Source organism: Colletotrichum lupini, chromosome 1 (genome assembly GCF_023278565.1).
Source record: "Colletotrichum lupini chromosome 1, complete sequence".
Lineage (NCBI taxonomy): Eukaryota > Fungi > Ascomycota > Sordariomycetes > Glomerellales > Glomerellaceae > Colletotrichum > Colletotrichum lupini.
In genome coordinates, this window is record NC_064672.1 from 2,836,165 (window position 1) to 2,855,113 (window position 18,949).

Below are 18,949 nucleotides of genomic sequence, written 5' to 3' on the forward strand. Positions count from 1 at the left end.
GAGCGAATGTGCGTTTGTTGTACTCAGTTGAAATCGTGCCTGTCTGCGGGGTGGTGGCGGGTAAGTATCGGGGTGTCGTCGTCGTTATTACTGTCGCAATCGTCCGTTGGTGATTTGGGTGAATGTTGAGATGCGGATGGGAAAAAGAAGGGCGGCTCGGCGGGTAGTGGTGACGGGGTCGTGGGTGGTGGTTGTAGGAAGAGGAAGAGGAGGGAAGAGAGACAAAAGTCACCGGAAGGGATGGGGAAGGAACGGTAGTGGCGGGTCACCAAAAGAGACGCACGGCAAGTGAGCCGGACGGGCATCAGCGGTACGAGACTACGAGTATTCAAGGTGTAGGGATACATGGGATTTTGGTGGTCTCTGGCAGGGCCAGTCAAGTACCCTTGTCTACCTTAGTGGAGGAATCGCGAGCGCCAAGACGAATGTGGAGAGACGGACAGCGGAGGTCGGTCTCACTTGCGGCGACACAGGGCAGCCCGGGCACCCGGGGGGTTGGTCAGCTGTAGCAGAACTGGGACAGGATAATAAGGTGCGGGCTGTGGATGATGTGGTCTCGTGTCGGGTTACTCGACGGGATTATCCAGTTGCTGATAATCCATCGCAGTCTACAATAATTTCTCCGTGTGTAACAATTGGCTAGGGGGTCATGTACAACTGTACATGTCATTCTCCCCTCTTGACCGCAGGGAACAGAGCCGCAATTGAGGCACAGCAAAAACTTGAGACAGCGAGGAACTCTGTTCCAACGAGAATATCCGTATCGCATAGCGTATATCGCGCCATTTGGGACGTTAAGTTGGTAGTTAGTTGCGGTTTATTAAGATATTATCTGACTGACCAAGAGCTGACCAAAACGGCGAATACGTGCATTATCCAGTATCTTTCCTTCCAGTTGCCAGTGCACATCACCACCCATCTGCAATAAGCTGAGATGAACCTGATCTGATTCCACGACAGACGAAGCTAAAGTCCCACTCTGTCGAGGGTCATGTCATATTTCGCGGGCTGTGACTGGGTCAGAAGATTTGCCTCAGATGCCCGGTTTTCTGACTTTCAAGGTTGTCTCTGACCTTTCGAGACCGCGCGAGACCACACTAGAGAGTCAGGAACGTTAGTGAAGCGAGTCGAGGAGCTCCGTCTAAATGTACCCGCACGCCTAAAACCGGGTGGGGTGATACCTTACTCGACGGGGCCACGTCAATCGCAAATATTCCGAGGTACCCGCCTGCTTCGAACTTCGAACCTGTTGCTTTCTCAATGTTCTCTCAGAGTTCAATGCTTAACTCTTTTCTCTCCATTCTTTAGGTTTTCCACATTGCCAATTGAATGGAAGCCATCGCATCCGAGAATTTGAGTGCTCGAAATACCTTCTTAGGCAGGTGGGTCCTCTAACCTGTTTTCCATTCATTGCGCCTCATTGGAAATCAAAAACAACTTGCTCACGAGACTTGAATCGCGATATACGGATGTTATCGAATCAACTCGTTTCCGAAAGTGCCCTTGTTTACAATCACAAACCCGCGCGACGCCCGTTCAGAGAGGGCGACCATTTCCCGTGTGTTTTGACAGAGTCCCCGGCAGCAAAATCCCGAACAAAACGGCAACATTTGGCGCGTTCTGACTGGCCTACGCTCCTTGGCTCTCTCATCAACGTAAGGTAAAGAGAGACAGCCAAGCCTGGGCGTTTGCTGGGCGGCCCAGCAGACTTGATTCAAAATTCACCGTGTTCATTGAAATACCAGTATCGAATTGTTACACCAAATCTCATTTCCTCATCGCGATGAGAATGAGCCCCAGTAGCCGAGGATCTTCTCGAGTTCTCGCACAGCACGACTCAAACCTCGAGTCAGGCCTTCATTTCGTCCCAGGCCTTCGATCGAACTAATGCCTTCTGTCATCGGAGAATAACCAACGGAAAATGATGAGAGGAACTCCTGCACGATGGCACGAACCACCAACTGACCGCGAACGCTGTCATGGCTGCATACGAGACACTAGATCCATTGCGTAAGCCCATCAACATCAACAACACCATCACATTCCTGGCAATGAAGCGGCATCAACAATAAAAAAAAAGACAACGGCACAGCCGCAGCATCAGACGAGGGGGTAAGGGCCTCGACCTGCCGTCGGCTCCCAACCCGAGACGTCGGGGACGAGAGATAATCACAGAGTATCCGTACACAACAAGATAACGAGAGGCTCAATTATGCGACACGGAGGTTAACCGCCAACCGGCAAGGTCCATAACGGCATGGAAAGAGGGGCAAAGCCGCAAAAGCCGCAAAAAGGGCTGGCCCAGAGCCTCAAGCAAAACAAACCGCAGCAGGAACACGGCAGAAAGTGAGCCGCATTCATTGTGCGACACCAAGTATTCGGGAAGAACCCATTTCCCCTCCGAAAGACAACCGCCTAAGCGTGCCTGCTCTCCCTCCTCCGAATCCCGGCTCGCTCGCGGGGGACAGCTCGCAAGGGGACGATGGGGATGAGGAGCCTCAGAGCCCTTGCACAGATCGCCAACGCATCTGATGCGACCGTAGGACCCGGTCTTGGCAAGCCCTTCGAGACTGCCCTGTGACGCCTCACAGCTGCCTCCGTTCAAGCGAGGCCCCCCGGCCAGTGCCAACCCGCTTCGGATCATCCGTAAATGCTATGCTCCCTCCGTTTCCTATCCTGATCCAAAATCTGCCGTATACATAGAAAGGCCTGGAATAGCCCCCTTTTCGTTCGGGATGCGGGCGACGGACGGGATGACGAGAATCAACACAATTGGTTCCGTGGTAGGTAGTCGGGACGGGGAATTAGGGAGCAAGAAAAGGAAGCTAATGTGATGCAAAATGCGTGAACGTCCCATGGGGAATCTGTAACCACACAGACAGCCGCGCCCCTTTCACGACTTCTTCCATTCTTCCCCCGCAAAACTCCCATATCAACCGCAACTCTGGTCCTCGGGATCCCTGCATCCCGACCGTCCCGTGCCTCGCCAAAACTCCGGACAGCCTCCTCTCTCTTCTCTTCTCTGTCCCGATCCGTTCTGTTCTCTCTCTCTTACCCTCTCTCCCGGCCAGCCGAGCCAGACTTATCCAGCAAGAGGCTCAATGGTTTCGGTAAGCGGAAACAGGGGGCAGACAACCACTCTGTCCCACGACTTTACGCGCTGGTGCCCCCCCCCCCCCCCTTTTAGCCGAATGAAAAACCTCCGACCACACTGAGACGGCGAGCCCCGTTTGAGCGCAACTCAAACCGATAGAGCTCAATGCTATATCGTCCATCGCACGCCCGGTTGTCTCATCTATGCGCTGCCCTTCATTTTCCCCTCCGATTGTCGTCTTTAGGCGTACTTTACACTTCACCACCGTTGTCTTCTACATTGTCTAGTTTTAACCAGTAGTCTTCTTCGCAAGCCCTCACGTAGGTAGTTCGGTACCTGAACTCATCTCAGATCCTAATTATTCCGCGTATCGGACCGCCAATATCCCCTCGCCTGATATCGATTCACTTGAGCGTACCGCGGCAAAGCACTCGCAAACCATCTCTACTTATCCAAGTACCGCAGAGTCTCAGACCACACTCCCATCAACTCCAGACAACCGCAGCTCCATCTTTGTCGCCATTGACAGCCCACATTCGGGGATCGGCATCAGCCCTGTCGCGCGGTAGATTGGCATTGACGCCCATCTCAGCCGGTCTAGACAGATCGGCCTGAACCATGGGCAATCTGTCCGTACCTGTACTCCTTGAGTCTTTTTGACGTCTCGCCAATTCGGTAGTCCGGCAGGTTAAGTCAAGGACCAGCACGCAAACCACTATGTACCGCGAACCCCCTTAACCTCTGACAACGACGTCCCGTACAGATTGCAAAAAGAGCCTCAAGCGAGAGAAAGAGTTCCCATGGCTAGGTCCATGCCCTAGATCATGCCCCCTGTATAATGAACCCTGCCTCGTTGTCCCTCGCTAGGGAGGGCTCTGCTTCAAGAAGTGACTTGATCTCCGGTCAGTTCGGATACCAAGTTCTTGCGTAGCGTTTGGCTCTTCAGTCCACTCTCTGGGGATAAGTAGCCCTCGGTCTACCCGCTGACCTTTCTCCTCCGCAATTCCACGTGGTGTTCTCTTTCCACATACTTTTGCTGAACCTTTTCCTCGCCCAACCTTGTTCGCCAACATGTGCTCAGGTCAGCCACTGCGTTCCGCATCTTCCTCCGAATACACTTCAGAAGAAAACCTCCCGAGGAGCCCGGATACGTTCTCGGAAGCTGACGCTGTATTCGTTTGGTCTGCTTCGCCAAGGTAAATATTCGGAGGTTTAGGATAATGCCGTGTCCGGCTGACGAGCCCATTCTCACATGCGCAGCTTCCGCTTCCGCTTCTGTTTGTGAAGCCTCGCCTTGACTGGAGGCGCGCAATCGCGGCTGCTCGCCGTCGCGTCACGAGCAATCCACCTGATTGAAAACCACAGCGCAGATGAAATCGACGTCTGAATCTTTTCTCTCTCAGTTTCGCACTCCGTTCCAAGGCCGAAGCTCCGTACTCGGCTGTCCGTCCCAGGCTGACCCCCGTAGCAGCCCGCCCACGACACTTTTGCAAGGCCGCAAACCCTCCTCATCCACCCGGACCCCCGGTCCTTTCCCGTCTGCCTTTTTTCCTCCTTCGTAAACTACCGCCCGGCACACACCTCCGACGTCAAACTTCAAGCTTCCCTTCGTCATATCCATGGATGAACAACTCTGGACGATCCGGAGTAGGGATGCGGCCTTTGTCCCAACTCTCCTCAACATAACGTTTGGCATTGCATTATATGCATTGATCTCGCGCTTGTCTGATACTTTTTACTGGACCCCCATCTGGCCAGCTTGACGAACGCCACGCCAATGCAAACATTGTTTGTGGTTCGCCCGCCCTCCCATTCGGCTGCTTCGGAACCTTCCCTGCACCTTTGCATTAGGGATCGACCGTCGTTCAGTCTCAGATGCTAAACTCGTCTCTTTGCCATCCATGCGGCAGAAATACTCGTGCTCGTTTCTGCCAAATCTCGTACCTCTATTTCTGAATCTTCACTCTCGTGGCAGGCCGCAGCCGGCTTCACGTGAGACGCACCTTGTTGGAAGGCATCGTAGAGGTCTTCACGGCATGCAAGATGCCTCAGTGCTGCTAGAAGCGTGTAGGAACATTGTGTTACCATGCAATCTCGCAGCATTCATATAAAAGATGAAGTTTTCAAGCAATCTGTGCAATGCCATCAGTCAGAGCTGGGGTTGAGAAATCGATGGATAAAGGGAAGGATTGCTTGTCATCTAGCAGCCACACTCGTCGTGCATTGGGAAGAAACACATGCTAGGTATATAGTAGTTGTATTTCCGGCTCAAACACCTGTCTTGTCCGAGAAATTTGTCTATCCCGGATCCATGACTACCGGCTAGCATCGACGGTGCTTCCCCAGATCATCATCTGCCCTATCCGCCAGGAGCCTCAAGATTCAGCACGGGGTCGGCAGACGCCTGATTCACGCTTTCCAAAACCTATCCAAAGTTAGCGAGACTCGGTATTCCCTGACAAACGCTGGATAGGATTCCTGTCTTCGATCATGCCATTCCTGACTGCAAACTTACTGCATCTTTTGTCCTACACCCCACAAACCCTCCTGTTCCTTTTTTCCTTGTAGACTCTTAACCTTTATTCCATTGTTAGAAGGTCAGGCACCGAGAACGAGACCTCACCCTGTCGTCGAGATCGAGTCACGTCGCCGGAGCGGACCATGCGTGATGAAATCATTGACACAAAACGGTATCGTGATATCTTATGCATGCCCCAGAGAAAATTCTGACCTTATAGCCAGCCGGAGGTTTACAATGTGTCGATGGCGTTTCGTCGCTGAAAGAGTCTTCGACAATACTCCGTAATGGAATCGGTGATTCTGACACCAGTACTTTACTACTGCTTCAGCCTGTCCCGCGGAAAGTTCTGCAACAATCGCTGGCAAAACAGCTCATGAACTTGGTCGCGAGGCCGTTTAAAGTCATCCGACCAAAATGAACGTTGGCCCTGATCTGGATGGCGTTCAGAAGCCATCTGGTTTCCGACGCTGAGACTACGGTCAAAAGCATTGTGCGCAAAGACCTGGCTCGGGAAGCAGCCGGTCACAGAAAATAGGCGTTCTCATGCCGCCGGGTCCGAGTCAGAGACTTCCTTCCCGTGGAAGATGCCAGTCGATGGTTGTAGCAGGCCCGGTTCGGATTCTCAAAGACAGGAAACGAACTCAACCCCAAGGCCAGTTCATCTGAAGATGTGCCGAAAGTAGGAGAAAGCAACGAGGTGTCGAGAAATGCGATGGACTTGGACACCGTCCGATATTGATGATACAGATTGGGTCTGGTCCTCGACGACACTGTCGAACCACCGGTTTCGCACACAGGGCATTCTACTCGAAAGAGGAAAAAGCATCGAAACTTCCTATTACTGCATCGACCCCCCAACTGGCGACTTTGCTGATCAGTCCAAGACCTCAGCTCTCCGTCAAAAGAACATGGGTCCATCTCCACCAACCACTCATGGAACCTTGACGCGCGAGTTCGTCCCATTTGCATATCCGGACTTTGGCTGGGGACTGCTGCACAGAAGAAACGGGGTTTGTCTGCAAGTAGCCACGCGACCATCTGAATAGGCCTTGGACAAGAACTCCAAAGCGCGGTAGAGATGGCGCCGAGATGGCGCTTCGCTTCTGTCAGATCTCTTCCATGTCTTCCAGGTCGTCCAGGACTGGCCAGTTGCCAACCTCAACCCGCTCGGGCCTCACAAAGACTCCATGCTTCAGAGTCGATTCCTCGCCCCAATACCGCGTTCCGGCAATGCTGCCGTCGTTCTTACCAACGGGTTCATCAAGATGAACTCCGATCCAAGGACCCAGACCGCCAGGGATTTCCTTGACATCACCAACATACCGGACAGTTCCTCTCCGAGAATCTTCTCCGCCCACACGGCATCGTTTACCGACTTGAATGCCCTTTTGCTCGATTTCTTGCTGTAAAGCATCAATCTTGGCCTGCTCGTGGCTTGGCGCGTCGGGGTCGAAGCGACCAAGCTTCTGAGCCTTCTTCCAGGCCAGCACAGAATCGGACTTTTTGGCGTACTCCTCCTCTGGCATAACGTACTTCTCAACTCCCGAAGTATCGGTAAAATTCGGGCGAGCTCCCGCCGGCCGAGTGTCAGCCACCTAAATGTAGTACGATCAGTAATGATTCACCTAGAAACGAGCATGGCTGGCCGGTTGCCTAAGGAGGCAGTAAGCTGTAAGTCCCGACAACGAGGCTCACAAGCCATGCTACTGCCGGAGGCAGGTAGTCAATCTCGGTTATTTCCGTGATAATGACTACAGATCACCCTCATAGATCCGACGGTGGCATTGTGGTTATGGAAAGGAGAAGCATGCTCGAAAGTCGACCAAGACAACGAGCTGGGTGGCATATTGAGACGAATAAGGGGGCTACTTACATGCAGCTCGGCGTAGGGTGCCAGGGGAAAAGCTGTCAAGTAGGCGCTGTTCTCATCGGATGCTTCAATCGGAACAGTGGCCGAGGCTGTTTTGAGGCTGATTCTCTGGGACGAGGGCGGAATACCGGTAATGGGTTCCAGCTTGGACCTCAGCTGGCTGATGGTCCATGATGGGGTGATGCGGCGCTCTGACGAGGAGTTTTCCGAAATGACATGCAGAGGAACATCGGCCATGGCGGGCAACTTGGGCTGGCTTCTGGGGCCGAATGGAACGAATGGAAAGAAACCAGGGCTAGACTACGAGGAACACGTGGGGCCTCGTCGAGCTTGTTGCGTATCTGGAGTTCTGCGGAGGTAAGGTAGGCGAGGGAGTTTTGGTCGGAAGACGTTGACGAGCCGCGAAAGGGACGATGACGGCAGGGTTCTGGAACCGAACAGATTAGGTACCAACCGGGCAATTTCCTCTGGGCCGAGGAGGGGGCTGCACAATAGGGCTGGATGGGAACGAACCCGTTAGATGCAAGTCAGATGCACGACCCAGTGGCTCTTGGGCTGCTGAGTATTGGGGTAGCAGCGGGGTGAACGGGCGTACACGATAGAGTAGTGCGTCGGTAGATTGCCCGGTGACGTTGATTGAGGTTGCAAATGTGTTTTTTCCCTCCTTCGGTCAGTGTCAGGCTCCAAAAACTAAGGTGCGGTCAAGAGAAGTTCAACCGTCGTGTGTGTCTGGACTGAAAATGAGGTTCAGTGGGTGAAATCCGATCAAGAACGAACGTGGAGGCGGTTCAAGCCTCACTTACCAGGAAGTGGGTAACGGAGGGGGTGTGAGACTAGCGCCTGACGGCATTGGCGTCCAGTCTCAACCTTCCCTCAAAGGCTCAAACCCACCAGCCAGCCGTGCCAGCTAAGGAAGGCAGGCTCCAGCCACAAACGATACGTACCTTGGTGTAACCCGTCTGCCCCTCCTCCTCCTCGTTCTTGTTCCTACTGCGGTGCCCGTCCCTAGGTACCTTACCGCTGGGCAATTGCTCCAAGAGGTACGGAGTACTGCGAGAGGTACTGTACGAAGTTCTTCCGGTCGTACTCAAGCAGTCAAGCTCCCGCCCCCAATCCCTCCCAATCGAACGAACCAAGGGAAAGGGAAGCATCATCTGTAGGTACATACCTTACGAATGGGCTTCTCTCCTTCTTCTTCAACTGAGTTGATGACTTGTCAACCCATCCGCCACATCCTTTCTTGTCGGTGTTTCCCCCTCATTTGACCACCGCCTCGTCCTCATCTTCGCCCAACCTCTGTTCGCTCACCGCCACATGAGAACAGCAAGGCCAGTACCAAAAACAGGATTCCCAGTCTTTCAATGTACATCACCAGCCGTCGTTAGGCATCCCTGGGCAAGCCTGACTGGCGGCTTCGTACCAAACATGGCGGCAGTTCCAACCCGGACACCAGGTCGGGGACATCCACGATACGACATATCCAAGAGACATGCCAGCCCGGGTCTTCAGTCAAAGCTGAACCTTGACGCAGAAACAAGAATCTTGCTTCGTGACATTGTCACACAAAATCAGGTGCAGCCGTCCGAGACCGCTTAAGACAAGTTTAACCTTCGGCCGGTGGGAACAATGCCATTGATCATGATTGGCGAGTCGCCGTTTGCACTCCTCAATTACGGGAACCGTTTGGTCGGGAAGCACAACATGGCAACAGCGGCATCGATGCAGTCAAACGCCAGATTTCGCGCATGCAAAGCTCCGTCTCGTCTGGTCCGCTCCGGTCTAGCCCGCGGCCCAATTCTACCCAGGGTTACTTATCAGCACTTGCTTCACAGTAGTCATTGTGGCCTGACAAACGGATCTGGTGTACCTACGACTGCTCAGAAGATGCCAAGTCATGGTGTGTAGGACCGGGAAGAGGCATCACCTCCATCAACCCTTCGAAGACAATGCAGAAGAAGCCTCTCGCCATCTCTCTTGCGTACGTAGACACGACAGCGAGCTCCAGGGTGCGTGCAGGGCCACCAGCACCGTGAGGATCTGACCACTGGTGAGGGACAACAAAAACGGATAAGATGAAACATCCATAATCATGTTCGTTGCAGAATCATGATAGCCCACACACACCTGCCCGCGCACATACACACAACCATTTCAGGTTCAATCTGGTTAGTCGGAGCGGGCATGGGACACTTGCTCGCACGCAGCCGATGACAAGCTGCGGCAGAGAGCCTTCGACTCGGGATGGACAACCCCATTGACACACACACACACACACACACACACACACACACACACACACACAAAGCGCTTTCTTTTCGAGAACAATCCTTGACCTCCCTGGCGAAGGCAAGATTCGTTTTTCCATGTCTATGCGCCCTGGTCACAAATCAATTTTCCGCGTCCGAACTCGACAAGACTGCATTGCAATCATCATTATCATCACGTTTTATTACTCTCAATGAGACTATTGATAACCATTGCCAGGAAGAAGGAACGACGGATTAAAAGCACGCCAAGTCGATTTTTTCGTCCCGCTTGTCATCACCATCATTTTCCAGGAGCTGGACAACCGAAGTCTGACGGCATTAACAGCCGCTGGCCAAGGACGATGTTGAGCGTTTGACGGACAAACCACCTCCACTACGCGCTAGATCTATCCTTGCTACCCGATCCGCCAGTGGGCTGCCGCTATGCCTAAGAAAGATCCGGTTCTGCAATGCTGGTTGCCGTTCACCGCCACGTTGGGTTTTGTTTGTGTCACCGACAATTTGGTGCTCAGATCGAATCCTTTTCGAGGCGGTAGGAATCATCTACTGCAAGAAGACAAGGAAACATTGAGTAACTTCGTTCTGATCGCAAGCCCAACGACAACATCTAGGCGAAGGATGGTAGGGACGAAGGAGTGCACATATCACGAGAGCAGCTTTTCTGCCCCAGGATAGCCTGAGCTTCACCAAACATTCACAACCCAACGCTGGACAATGGGCTACCCGTCCACCTGTTGTGAGGAATATGCTCATCCGTCTGTTCCTCTTCGCAGATCGCTTCATGACGTCGGTATCAGTCATGGTGCGGGAGCAACCAGAAAGGCAGCTCCGGGACAGGGATCTCCACAGGCGCATAGCCAGCGCAACACCTCTGGCTATATCACGCTCTGCTAAGGAGTCCGGAAGACGTACCGACTACGAAGATGGAAGTCCCCTCGCCCGTTACTACCCTTGCCCTTGTTTCCAATCTATTGCCGGGCCACCATGGGGGCTAGGGAGTACGATGTGCCTGCCGTGCCAGGTATCTGTAGCATGTCTCGCCTTTTGTGATGGGATGAGAACCCGCAAGGCTGGGTTCCCCCTCGAGACGACCTCCTGCTAAGCAAAGCCACGATGCAAGGCCAGCAAACGAATGAGAATTTTTTTGAAAGGGGGGCAGCGAGAGTGTTTCCCAATTAAAGTCCAATGATAGTATCCCTTTTGGACGTCAGCCCCGGGATGGAATGCAACCCCAGCCAAAAGGTGCCTGGTAGGCTGGTGGGCGGCTACTAATTACGTCGAGGGCCATTTAATAGGCTCTCGAGTCTCAGTGCCACCAGGGCGGGAATCGACGTACATGAGCTTCAGCTCACTTGACTTGCTTAGTCGTGAAAGGACGACGACGGCGACGACGGCTGTGCAACATTCACGCAGCACACGCGTACGGCCGACAGAGCAGTCATCATACTTCAATCAATAAGCGCCGCAAGCCATCGTTGATCAGACAGATATACAATAGCGTTGTGGCGCGCGAGTTGTTGACCTCTGCTGCCCTTCTCTACGATGTCGGGTTCGGTTACATTGTTTAGTGAGCAAACGCAGCAACAGACGATGACACGTGCGTAATACAGTAACGTTTTCTTCCCCTGTTGCTGTTGGCGTTCGGACAACGACATGACAAACATGCCGAGCGGGTGTCGGGCCATTCTCACCACTTATCCTTTTCCCTATGCGGAAGGGTTTGGTTATCATCAATTTCCATGGTTCCCTTGTTTCGCTTGCCATGTAGAGCCCTGGTCCTTGATGGAGGAATCTGGGCGCGGAACTATCTAGCTGGCCGAGGCCCCCGGTCTGCACACTAAGTCACCAGCCGCATGTATGTCATCTACCGAACGATACCTAAGGACCACAGCGGAGGGTAAGGGCAATCCAACGTCAGTGATATCGATCGGTCTCCTTGGACTTGCTCACCGCAAGCTGCGAAGACCGCAATGTTGCTGCTGAGAAAGGGCAAGGTGCGCTATCGCACCTGAGTCAAGAACATACAAACTACAATGCCAGATGTTGGCGGCGGTGAGCAGTTCTGTTGGTTCGTTGTGCTACGTAAAGAATGGCTTCTAGACGGTGTGCCCTGGTACATTGATAGTTGGCGACGGTGCTGGTGTCTGCTATGTTAGACTACCTTAGGATGAAAGGGCAGCCCGAATCATCCTCAGGGCAGCCCTCCACACCCAATTGCCAGCTGACCGACACGTATTCAAGCACTTTTTTGACTATTTTTCGGGCATATTGGGTGCCAGCAATCTACTTTGGGCACGAGACTAAGTCCTAACCTGGGTAGCCAAAGTTAGCGTGTGAGTTTTGGACTGTGACCTCCCGAATCTAAGGTTAGTTGGCCAGATTGCGTGAAGCATAGACGGGGACGGATATACAGCGCTGAAAAGCCCCAAGTTAGTCAAACTTTGTACCTGACCTGGGCAGGTGGTATCGGCAGACCGCACTTGGAAGAAAAAAGACATTAGGGCGCTGACGGGAGTTGTTCGTTGCGCGTCGGGGACTAAGGCGATGTAGTGTAAATGCCTCCCCACGTTGGAACTTGGGGTGTCCATTGCACGGACGGCCCTTTGCCAGTCTCGTACTGAACCTCGTCCCAAGGCTAGACTAAGGTTGCAAAGAAATTCCCCTAGCGCAATTGCCTTGCCAGGCCGTCGTCAGCAATGGAACGCCCGGAAGAAGCAAAGAACTGCGGCCCAAGGGTTGCGAAATGCGAAATGAGAAAAGGAGCATCCAGAGCTCTATGCGTACGGAGTATTGTCTAGCACAGTGGCTACCTCGGTGCCCTGCATAGAAGCAAGAAACATATCATATCCCAGGTACGTACCGATGATGTATATGGGTACCTCGGAGACTAGAGAAAACAGTAAGGGCGAGTAAGTTAAGGTTACAAGCCGGCCAACTCTCCCAGGTACCCTTAGCAGGTTTGGCCGTACGGCAGGCAGCGAATCGAGAGTAGCTACCTTGCCTTGCCTTATCCCGTCGTGTTAGTTCGAATAGGGAAAGAAGGACGAATGAGAAAAGGAACAACTCGATAGAAGATCGGAAAGAGGGAAGGAGAGCGAGAAATCCGCACCTCAGGCCTAAGGTAGATTGCCTTGTGTACTTTGGCCCGACGTCAGCAACTTACTTTTGGTACGGTACCTCAATCTCAGTCTCAATGCTTTCCGTCATCCAAGGGCTACTAACCTTACGTCTCCCCATTGTGAACGCACGCACAGCAGTCTACATGTTGGACGTCGTTCCGATTTGCTCCACGTTTCTTCCCAAGAATACACAATCAATCTCTGTACAACAGCGCCATCTCTTCTCGTACGCAACCTAATGTCCCCGAACGGAGTCAATGTTTACTTCTTTGCCTTCTCTGCTGGCCATTAGTTGCTCCTTTATGCACCGCCCCGTCGTCATGTCAGGCACCGATGCCGTGGACACTGGACCAGCTACAACACCGGACTCCCGAGACCCCTGGAAGGCAGCAGACAAGCTATGAACAGCCCAACCAAGCCATGTGTGGCTTGACTTGACGCTAACGACGACATCGTGGTCGCCTCATTGCCGTGGAGGGTGGACAACACCGATGGCGCTGGAGCGGCAAGACAAAAAAAACAAAAGAACTACCACCACTACTATGACTATTACTACAACCACCACGGCACACAATGATGGTCAAGGATACGACTGCGACGACCAAAAGAGGGCTGCTCGAAAGCCGCTAGCCAGCAAAGCAGCGAGCAAGCATGCCCCAAGTTGCATGGCGATCATGGTTCATGGCAACTGATGCAGCCAGGCCACAAGCTCATACTTGGCCTGTCCGCCTGCAGTGAAAACATTACCGCCCTGGTCCTGGAAGGCTTTGCTGGACGGACACTGCACGCTGGGCTGCGCTGCATATCTGACCGCCAGTTCATCATCAGACCAAGGCAAGGGCCAAGCCGAGCACCACCAGCATCAGCACCAGCAACAGAACCAGCGAGGCAAGGCAAGGCAAGGCAAAGCACCGCTTGACCAGACGGAAAGGGAGGCATTCCCAACACTAGACAAGACAGACGTTGTAAAGGCTGTTCCTGGCTCGCCCTCATGGATATGGCCATGGGACATTGGTAGCCGGGCATGAAGGGCATTGATCAAATGTTTCTCAGCACAACCCAGCCCCAGCCCATCTGCGGATAGTCAACCGCCCTCGACGACTCGTTCGGCAGTGGCGCATTGTCACGGCCGCCGTTGGCTGTCCGGCCTCGTCGAGACAAGCCTCATCTTACGTCCATTGTGTCGACCGCACAGACATCAGGCTTGCTGCACCTCTTCTTCGCTCTTGTTCTCCCGCTGCCGTTGCCGTTGCCGCTGCCAGATGCAGAGCACAGTACTGCGCTATACTGCCGGCTCTTTATTTTCAGATTGCTCAGCTCGTCAAACCGATCCGCGCCATCGACTTGTCAATTGCACTAGCACTAGCCGCAGAAGGGAGCCGCCCAAGACAGTACAAGACACGCATGCAGCCTGCGTTTGCTTGCTCTCACAGACCCCCGTTGAACCCGTTAGGATCGGCGAACAGCATAAGCACAAGTTCAGCAACTCGGAGATGCGCACAGGCAAAGGTGGAGGCTGTCCCCCCCTCCCCAAATCAGAGGAGACGGGACCAGGGTAAGCCACAGTTGAGAGCAGTTCCTTCAAGTGTGCCCGGCCAAGCATCGGAACCCTCGTTGTCCCTCTTCGGCCGACCCATCCCTCCCATCAGATAGATGGGTTCCTCCGCCGGTGTTCCAGTCTCCGATCCTCCAGACGCCTCTTAGTTTCTCGCCTGCTCGTTGCTCAACTATGCGCGCCGTCATAGTTTCGCGTTTGACTTCTACGCGTGCCGGAGTCGGGGGCCTAACCAACCATGGGGTCAACTCTACGAGGCTAACCGCTGCCTCCGAAATGTCTGTCATAAGTAGCGGTTTGCGAGGCCTTCCCCCATTAACAACATCTCTCTTCGCCAGCTGTCTGCCTAGGAGCGTCAGCCGGCACGAAGAGGATCCCATGAAGCGGGAGCCCATCTATTACAACCCACCAGCATGCGCATGTCCGAAGTCCACTCGACTCTTCATTGCATCAGCAACCGCAGGTTTCAAACATGGGGTCTACAGCACCCGTATGCGGTTTCGTGACAAACTGCTGCCCACCACATTCCGCCCTCTCCACGCTTGTCTTGCCCTAAACACACGCTCACTCTGTCGGGGACCCTAGGATTATGGGCCATGCACACTTGACGCCCTCTCGAATTTCCCGCCCTCTTCAACCAGATTCCCACCAGCCTCCAAGTCGAACCGATGCTCTACGAGTCTGGGAGGGAGCTGTGACCAGGTGTGGTCATCATACACGGACACGAACCAACCCTTATCCAAGCAATCCTTATGACCAGCGTTTCTTGGATCCCGCTCTTCGGAGAAGCTGTCATCCAGCTTGCTCCATTGACTCTGGCTTTGACACCGCATTAAACGCGCTGATCCAGACGTACCACGGGTTGCCCATGACCTGCTCTACCCAAGTACCAGAGAAGCATCATGCATGAATTCGTGGCCATGCCATTTTAGCACCTAGCTTGGTAGCGGACATTCGACCCAGTACCTGGTATTCCATTGTATTCTTTCTCTCTCTGTGTCTCTTTTTTTTTCCCCTCCTCCTATCTTTTGCTCTGGTTATTACCACGACGACCCCTCATGACTGGAGCTGCAATCTAGGGTGTCGACATACGGGAGAACACCAGCCCCAGGCCAGACGCTAGACAGGGCATGTTGCAGAGGGGTGTGTCTTGAAAAGAAAGCATGGCAGCCACCTGGTGTCTGTGAGCGCGCTGCGGGAAGGGGGGCGTGTGTCTTTCAAACATGTGCCCACCCATGTCGGTTCCCAAACTATGCCTGGGTGAAAGTAGCCCTTCATGAGCCTTATTCGACAACCTCTACCGCATCGCATTCTTCAATGAGGGCAGGGCAATAGGCGGACTGGCCCAGGCAAGGGACGGACGGCACCAACAAGATCCCATCATCTGCCACTGGTCATTCCCTACCTATATGCGAGCTTGACATATAACTTCTGCCCTATTACTACGTTCACTGCTCGCTGCCGGTCGCTGCTGCTGCTCGCGCTGGTGTTGTTCTGCAAAAGCTAACCAGCCTATGCCCTTGCCAAACACACACATCCTCACACACCCTCCTCACACGCGCACACACACACACACTTCCCATCCGTACCCAAACCTCGTCTTTCTCGTCGTCTCTTCCTTCTCCACAGCCGCGGTGGCTTTCTCACACACACACACTCTCTCTCTCTCTCTCTGCCTCTCTTTCTCTCCTTATTCGCTACTGCTGCTGCTAGGCTCGTCACTGTCTTCCTGGGTCTCAACTTGTCTCCTCCTACGCCCATCCTTATACACACCCCTCCCTTGCTCTCACTCACTCTCTTCTCGTTTCTTCTTCGATGACTTTCCTCTCGTCAGTTCAAGAGTCTTTTGAGCCTGTCACTTTGTTAATCAGACCCCGGCTTCCGTCCCCCACTTCGTCCTCCACCTCTTCAACCCATCACCGTCCCTCAAACTACCACTTTCTCGGTCCATTTTAATTCTTTTCTCTTCCATTCACAAACTGCATCACCGCAAGTTCCCGACGTAGACCGGCTTGTACCTTGTTTCCTTGGCCTCTACCGACTTTCCGTAGGAGAACGATGACTCTGGTAAAGCTTCGCTTTCTAATGAAGACTTCTAGCAGCCTAGTTTGACCAACGTATACTTACGCCGCCGCCCTCTTTTTGCTGTCCGCCCGCCCGCCCGCCTGCCTGCGTCGACACCGAGCGAGCTCAATTTCCGATCATTGGTTGCCGGCTTCTCTAACTGGCCCAATCATGTTGATGACTTCCTCAAAACTGCCAGCTACGCCGCCATCTTGATCTAAAACCAGGTCCCTTTTCCCTTTTCAGATCTTTCTCCCCCCCTTTTGCCTATTCACCAGGATTAAACGGAACGCCTTTTCCTCTTACCAACCTCACGATCGACATCATCGATTGTTAAGCCACGGCAGAATCAGAGAACTTTGTTGCCCTCACCACTTCCAGCAACGGGGCCAGCGTCACCGATCTCCACCGCTCTCAACCCGTGATCCTACTCTAACCCACCTCTGCCGTAATTCCCAACGAGTAGACACACTGCCTTGAACTTTACATTACCCGCGAAGCGAAGAGAACCTTGAACGAGCACCGAACAACCGTCCCCATTTCGAATCTGGTCGGGAAATTTCACCGACCTTGAACTTTCCAAGTGTTCCAGAAACTGCCCTTCTTGGGTGGTGTCGAGCAAACCGAAAAGCTGGCGCGCGTCTATCGCGCCCATGACACAAGACCGTATCCAACCTACTTAGGCGGCCAAACCGTCACCGTGGATATCGCGTCTCTCCTGAAGGCTCCCGACTCAGATGAGTCCTCCACCGCTCCGCCTCAACATACCCGATCATCGTCAGACCCGTCCGCAACCGCAACCACGGCGGCCACAGCGCCTGTCAGCGGGCTACCTCCGTATGGCCCGCCTCCCGTAGCACCGGGCCTGGCTGTTGGCGGCAAGCGTGCCATGCCACCGCACGTAGCGGAGTCTCCGGCCAAGAAGCAGAGCAAGTGGTCGCCGGAGGAAGATGCTTTGATCATCGAACTTCGGGGGAGCGGAATGAAGTGGGAGGACATCTCGAAACGTCTGCCGGGAAGAAGCGCCATCAGTTGTCGACTTCACTACCAGAACTACCTCGAGAGGCGGAGCGAGTGGGACGAGGAGCGCAAGAACAAGCTTGCACGGTTGTACGAGAGGTATGATTTGATCACAGGAGCATCGAAATCACCCTCGATTCGCTTTGTCCATCTTGAAGAGAGAAGAAAACTGACGTGTTAAATTAGATTCAAGCCGGAGATGTGGGCAAAAGTTGCGGAGGAGATGGCCGTTCCTTGGCGAGCCGCAGAGGCCATGCACTGGCAGCTTGGCGAAGCGGACATGGCTCGACGGGCCGGTGTGGTGCCCTTTTCTTTGACTGCGGTCAACGTCGACCAGCCTGGCGGTGGCCACCGGCACTCTCCTTCTCGGGGGCACATGCACACCCAGTCCCAGCCTAGCCTACCTCGGGACATTGGCGGGCCTTCCCCCCGATACAGCCGACCACCGCCGCCTGGTATATCCCCGATTCCCGGTGGACGAGTCATCGCCGCCCGACGGGAGAGCGTTCCTGGCAGGCCGCTGATGGGGCCGGATCCGAATGAGATGGCGGGTATGGGGCCAGGCGGCCCCGGTTTAGCACCGATTCAGGGACTTCCGCCAGGCCGAGGCGGAGGCATGCTTCCGGGAGTTGCCGAACTGACTACCGGTGTCAGCCCATATAGCACTCCAGCATACGCGATGGGCGGTATACCTACGGCAAGCCCCGTGCCCAGCGCGAGAGCTAGCCCGGGACCGCTGCTTCCAGCCCTCCACTACCCACCGCCTCACGAACAAGCCGGTGCGAAGCGACGAGCCAGCCCGGGCACAGAGATGATGGGCTCAAGGGAAACGAGCCGGCGACGGCACATGGACCCCCGTCAGGAGGAGATGGATCGGCGACGTGTGGCATGATTGCGAGGGCAGGGTGAAAGCGGTGATGGCGCGGCGAACTTTGGAGTTGGGAACAAAATTCTTTCTGAGGGGGGACGACACGAATCGGCTCCCCCCTCTTGATTTTTCATGAGAGCATGGGAAACCTCCGAGGATTGTTTTTTTCGTCCAACGTGTGCGGAGGGCACGACACACGGCACGGGAACAGCATGTTGCATCGGGATTGGAGCAAGATTTTGTCTCATTTTTCTAACTTCTCAGACACATAACATCGTTTATCACTCGAGGTTGACGCTATCTCTTTTGAAAAAGCTTCCCTCGTGTCGGGCAACGGATCTCCTCACGGCCACGTCGTCTTCTTCGTGTCATTTAACTTTTAACCTTTTTTTTTTTTTTTTCCTTCTTTCTTTTCTCTCCCCCATACTCCTCTCCAGACTTGCCCTTTGGTGGTCATTTTTCAGCCGGCGGTGTTGCGAAGAAAGGGAAAACAAAAACAATATTTTCTTCTTTTGCCGTTGGGTTTTTACGGTACCCGGCAGGTTAGGGGAGGGAGGGACGGACAGGGGCA

At 53.9% G+C, this 18,949-nt stretch overlaps 6 protein-coding genes across 6 annotated transcripts; 4 read left to right on the forward strand and 2 right to left on the reverse strand.

Annotated features, from left to right (window-relative positions):
* Positions 1–1,775: 1,775 nt before the first annotated feature.
* Positions 1,776–2,644, reverse strand: CLUP02_00800 (uncharacterized protein; the record flags this gene model as incomplete). Its single annotated transcript, XM_049279846.1, has 2 exons — positions 1,776–1,997; positions 2,255–2,644. 2 exons carry the CDS (start codon positions 2,642–2,644, stop codon positions 1,776–1,778), a joined length of 612 nt encoding a protein of 203 aa, XP_049135803.1.
* Positions 2,645–2,863: 219 nt separating this feature from the next.
* On the forward strand, positions 2,864–3,187 carry CLUP02_00801 (uncharacterized protein; the record flags this gene model as incomplete). The annotated part of the gene is made up of 1 exon (XM_049279847.1): positions 2,864–3,187. A coding segment is annotated over one exon (324 nt), but the record flags the coding sequence as incomplete, so codon positions are not given.
* A 3,534-nt stretch (positions 3,188–6,721) lies between these two features.
* Positions 6,722–7,722, reverse strand: CLUP02_00802 (CAP-Gly domain-containing protein; the record flags this gene model as incomplete). The annotated part of the gene is made up of 2 exons (XM_049279848.1): positions 6,722–7,210; positions 7,489–7,722. The coding sequence occupies 2 exons, from the start codon at positions 7,720–7,722 to the stop codon at positions 6,722–6,724; spliced, it is 723 nt and encodes a 240-aa protein (XP_049135805.1).
* Positions 7,723–8,910: 1,188 nt separating this feature from the next.
* CLUP02_00803 (uncharacterized protein) lies at positions 8,911–10,854 on the forward strand (the record flags this gene model as incomplete). The annotated part of the gene is made up of 7 exons (XM_049279849.1): positions 8,911–9,057; positions 9,136–9,252; positions 9,321–9,514; positions 9,588–9,650; positions 9,791–9,884; positions 10,078–10,284; positions 10,378–10,854. 7 exons carry the CDS (start codon positions 8,911–8,913, stop codon positions 10,852–10,854), a joined length of 1,299 nt encoding a protein of 432 aa, XP_049135806.1.
* A 1,594-nt stretch (positions 10,855–12,448) lies between these two features.
* CLUP02_00804 (uncharacterized protein) lies at positions 12,449–15,336 on the forward strand (the record flags this gene model as incomplete). The annotated part of the gene is made up of 10 exons (XM_049279850.1): positions 12,449–12,487; positions 12,551–12,604; positions 13,007–13,097; positions 13,164–13,295; positions 13,349–13,548; positions 13,573–13,885; positions 13,941–14,456; positions 14,521–14,704; positions 14,765–14,923; positions 15,012–15,336. 10 exons carry the CDS (start codon positions 12,449–12,451, stop codon positions 15,334–15,336), a joined length of 2,013 nt encoding a protein of 670 aa, XP_049135807.1.
* A 905-nt stretch (positions 15,337–16,241) lies between these two features.
* Positions 16,242–18,402, forward strand: CLUP02_00805 (MYB DNA-binding domain-containing protein; the record flags this gene model as incomplete). The annotated part of the gene is made up of 8 exons (XM_049279851.1): positions 16,242–16,371; positions 16,421–16,473; positions 16,526–16,633; positions 16,690–16,717; positions 16,829–16,911; positions 16,957–17,022; positions 17,083–17,609; positions 17,697–18,402. 8 exons carry the CDS (start codon positions 16,242–16,244, stop codon positions 18,400–18,402), a joined length of 1,701 nt encoding a protein of 566 aa, XP_049135808.1.
* Positions 18,403–18,949: the final 547 nt, after the last annotated feature.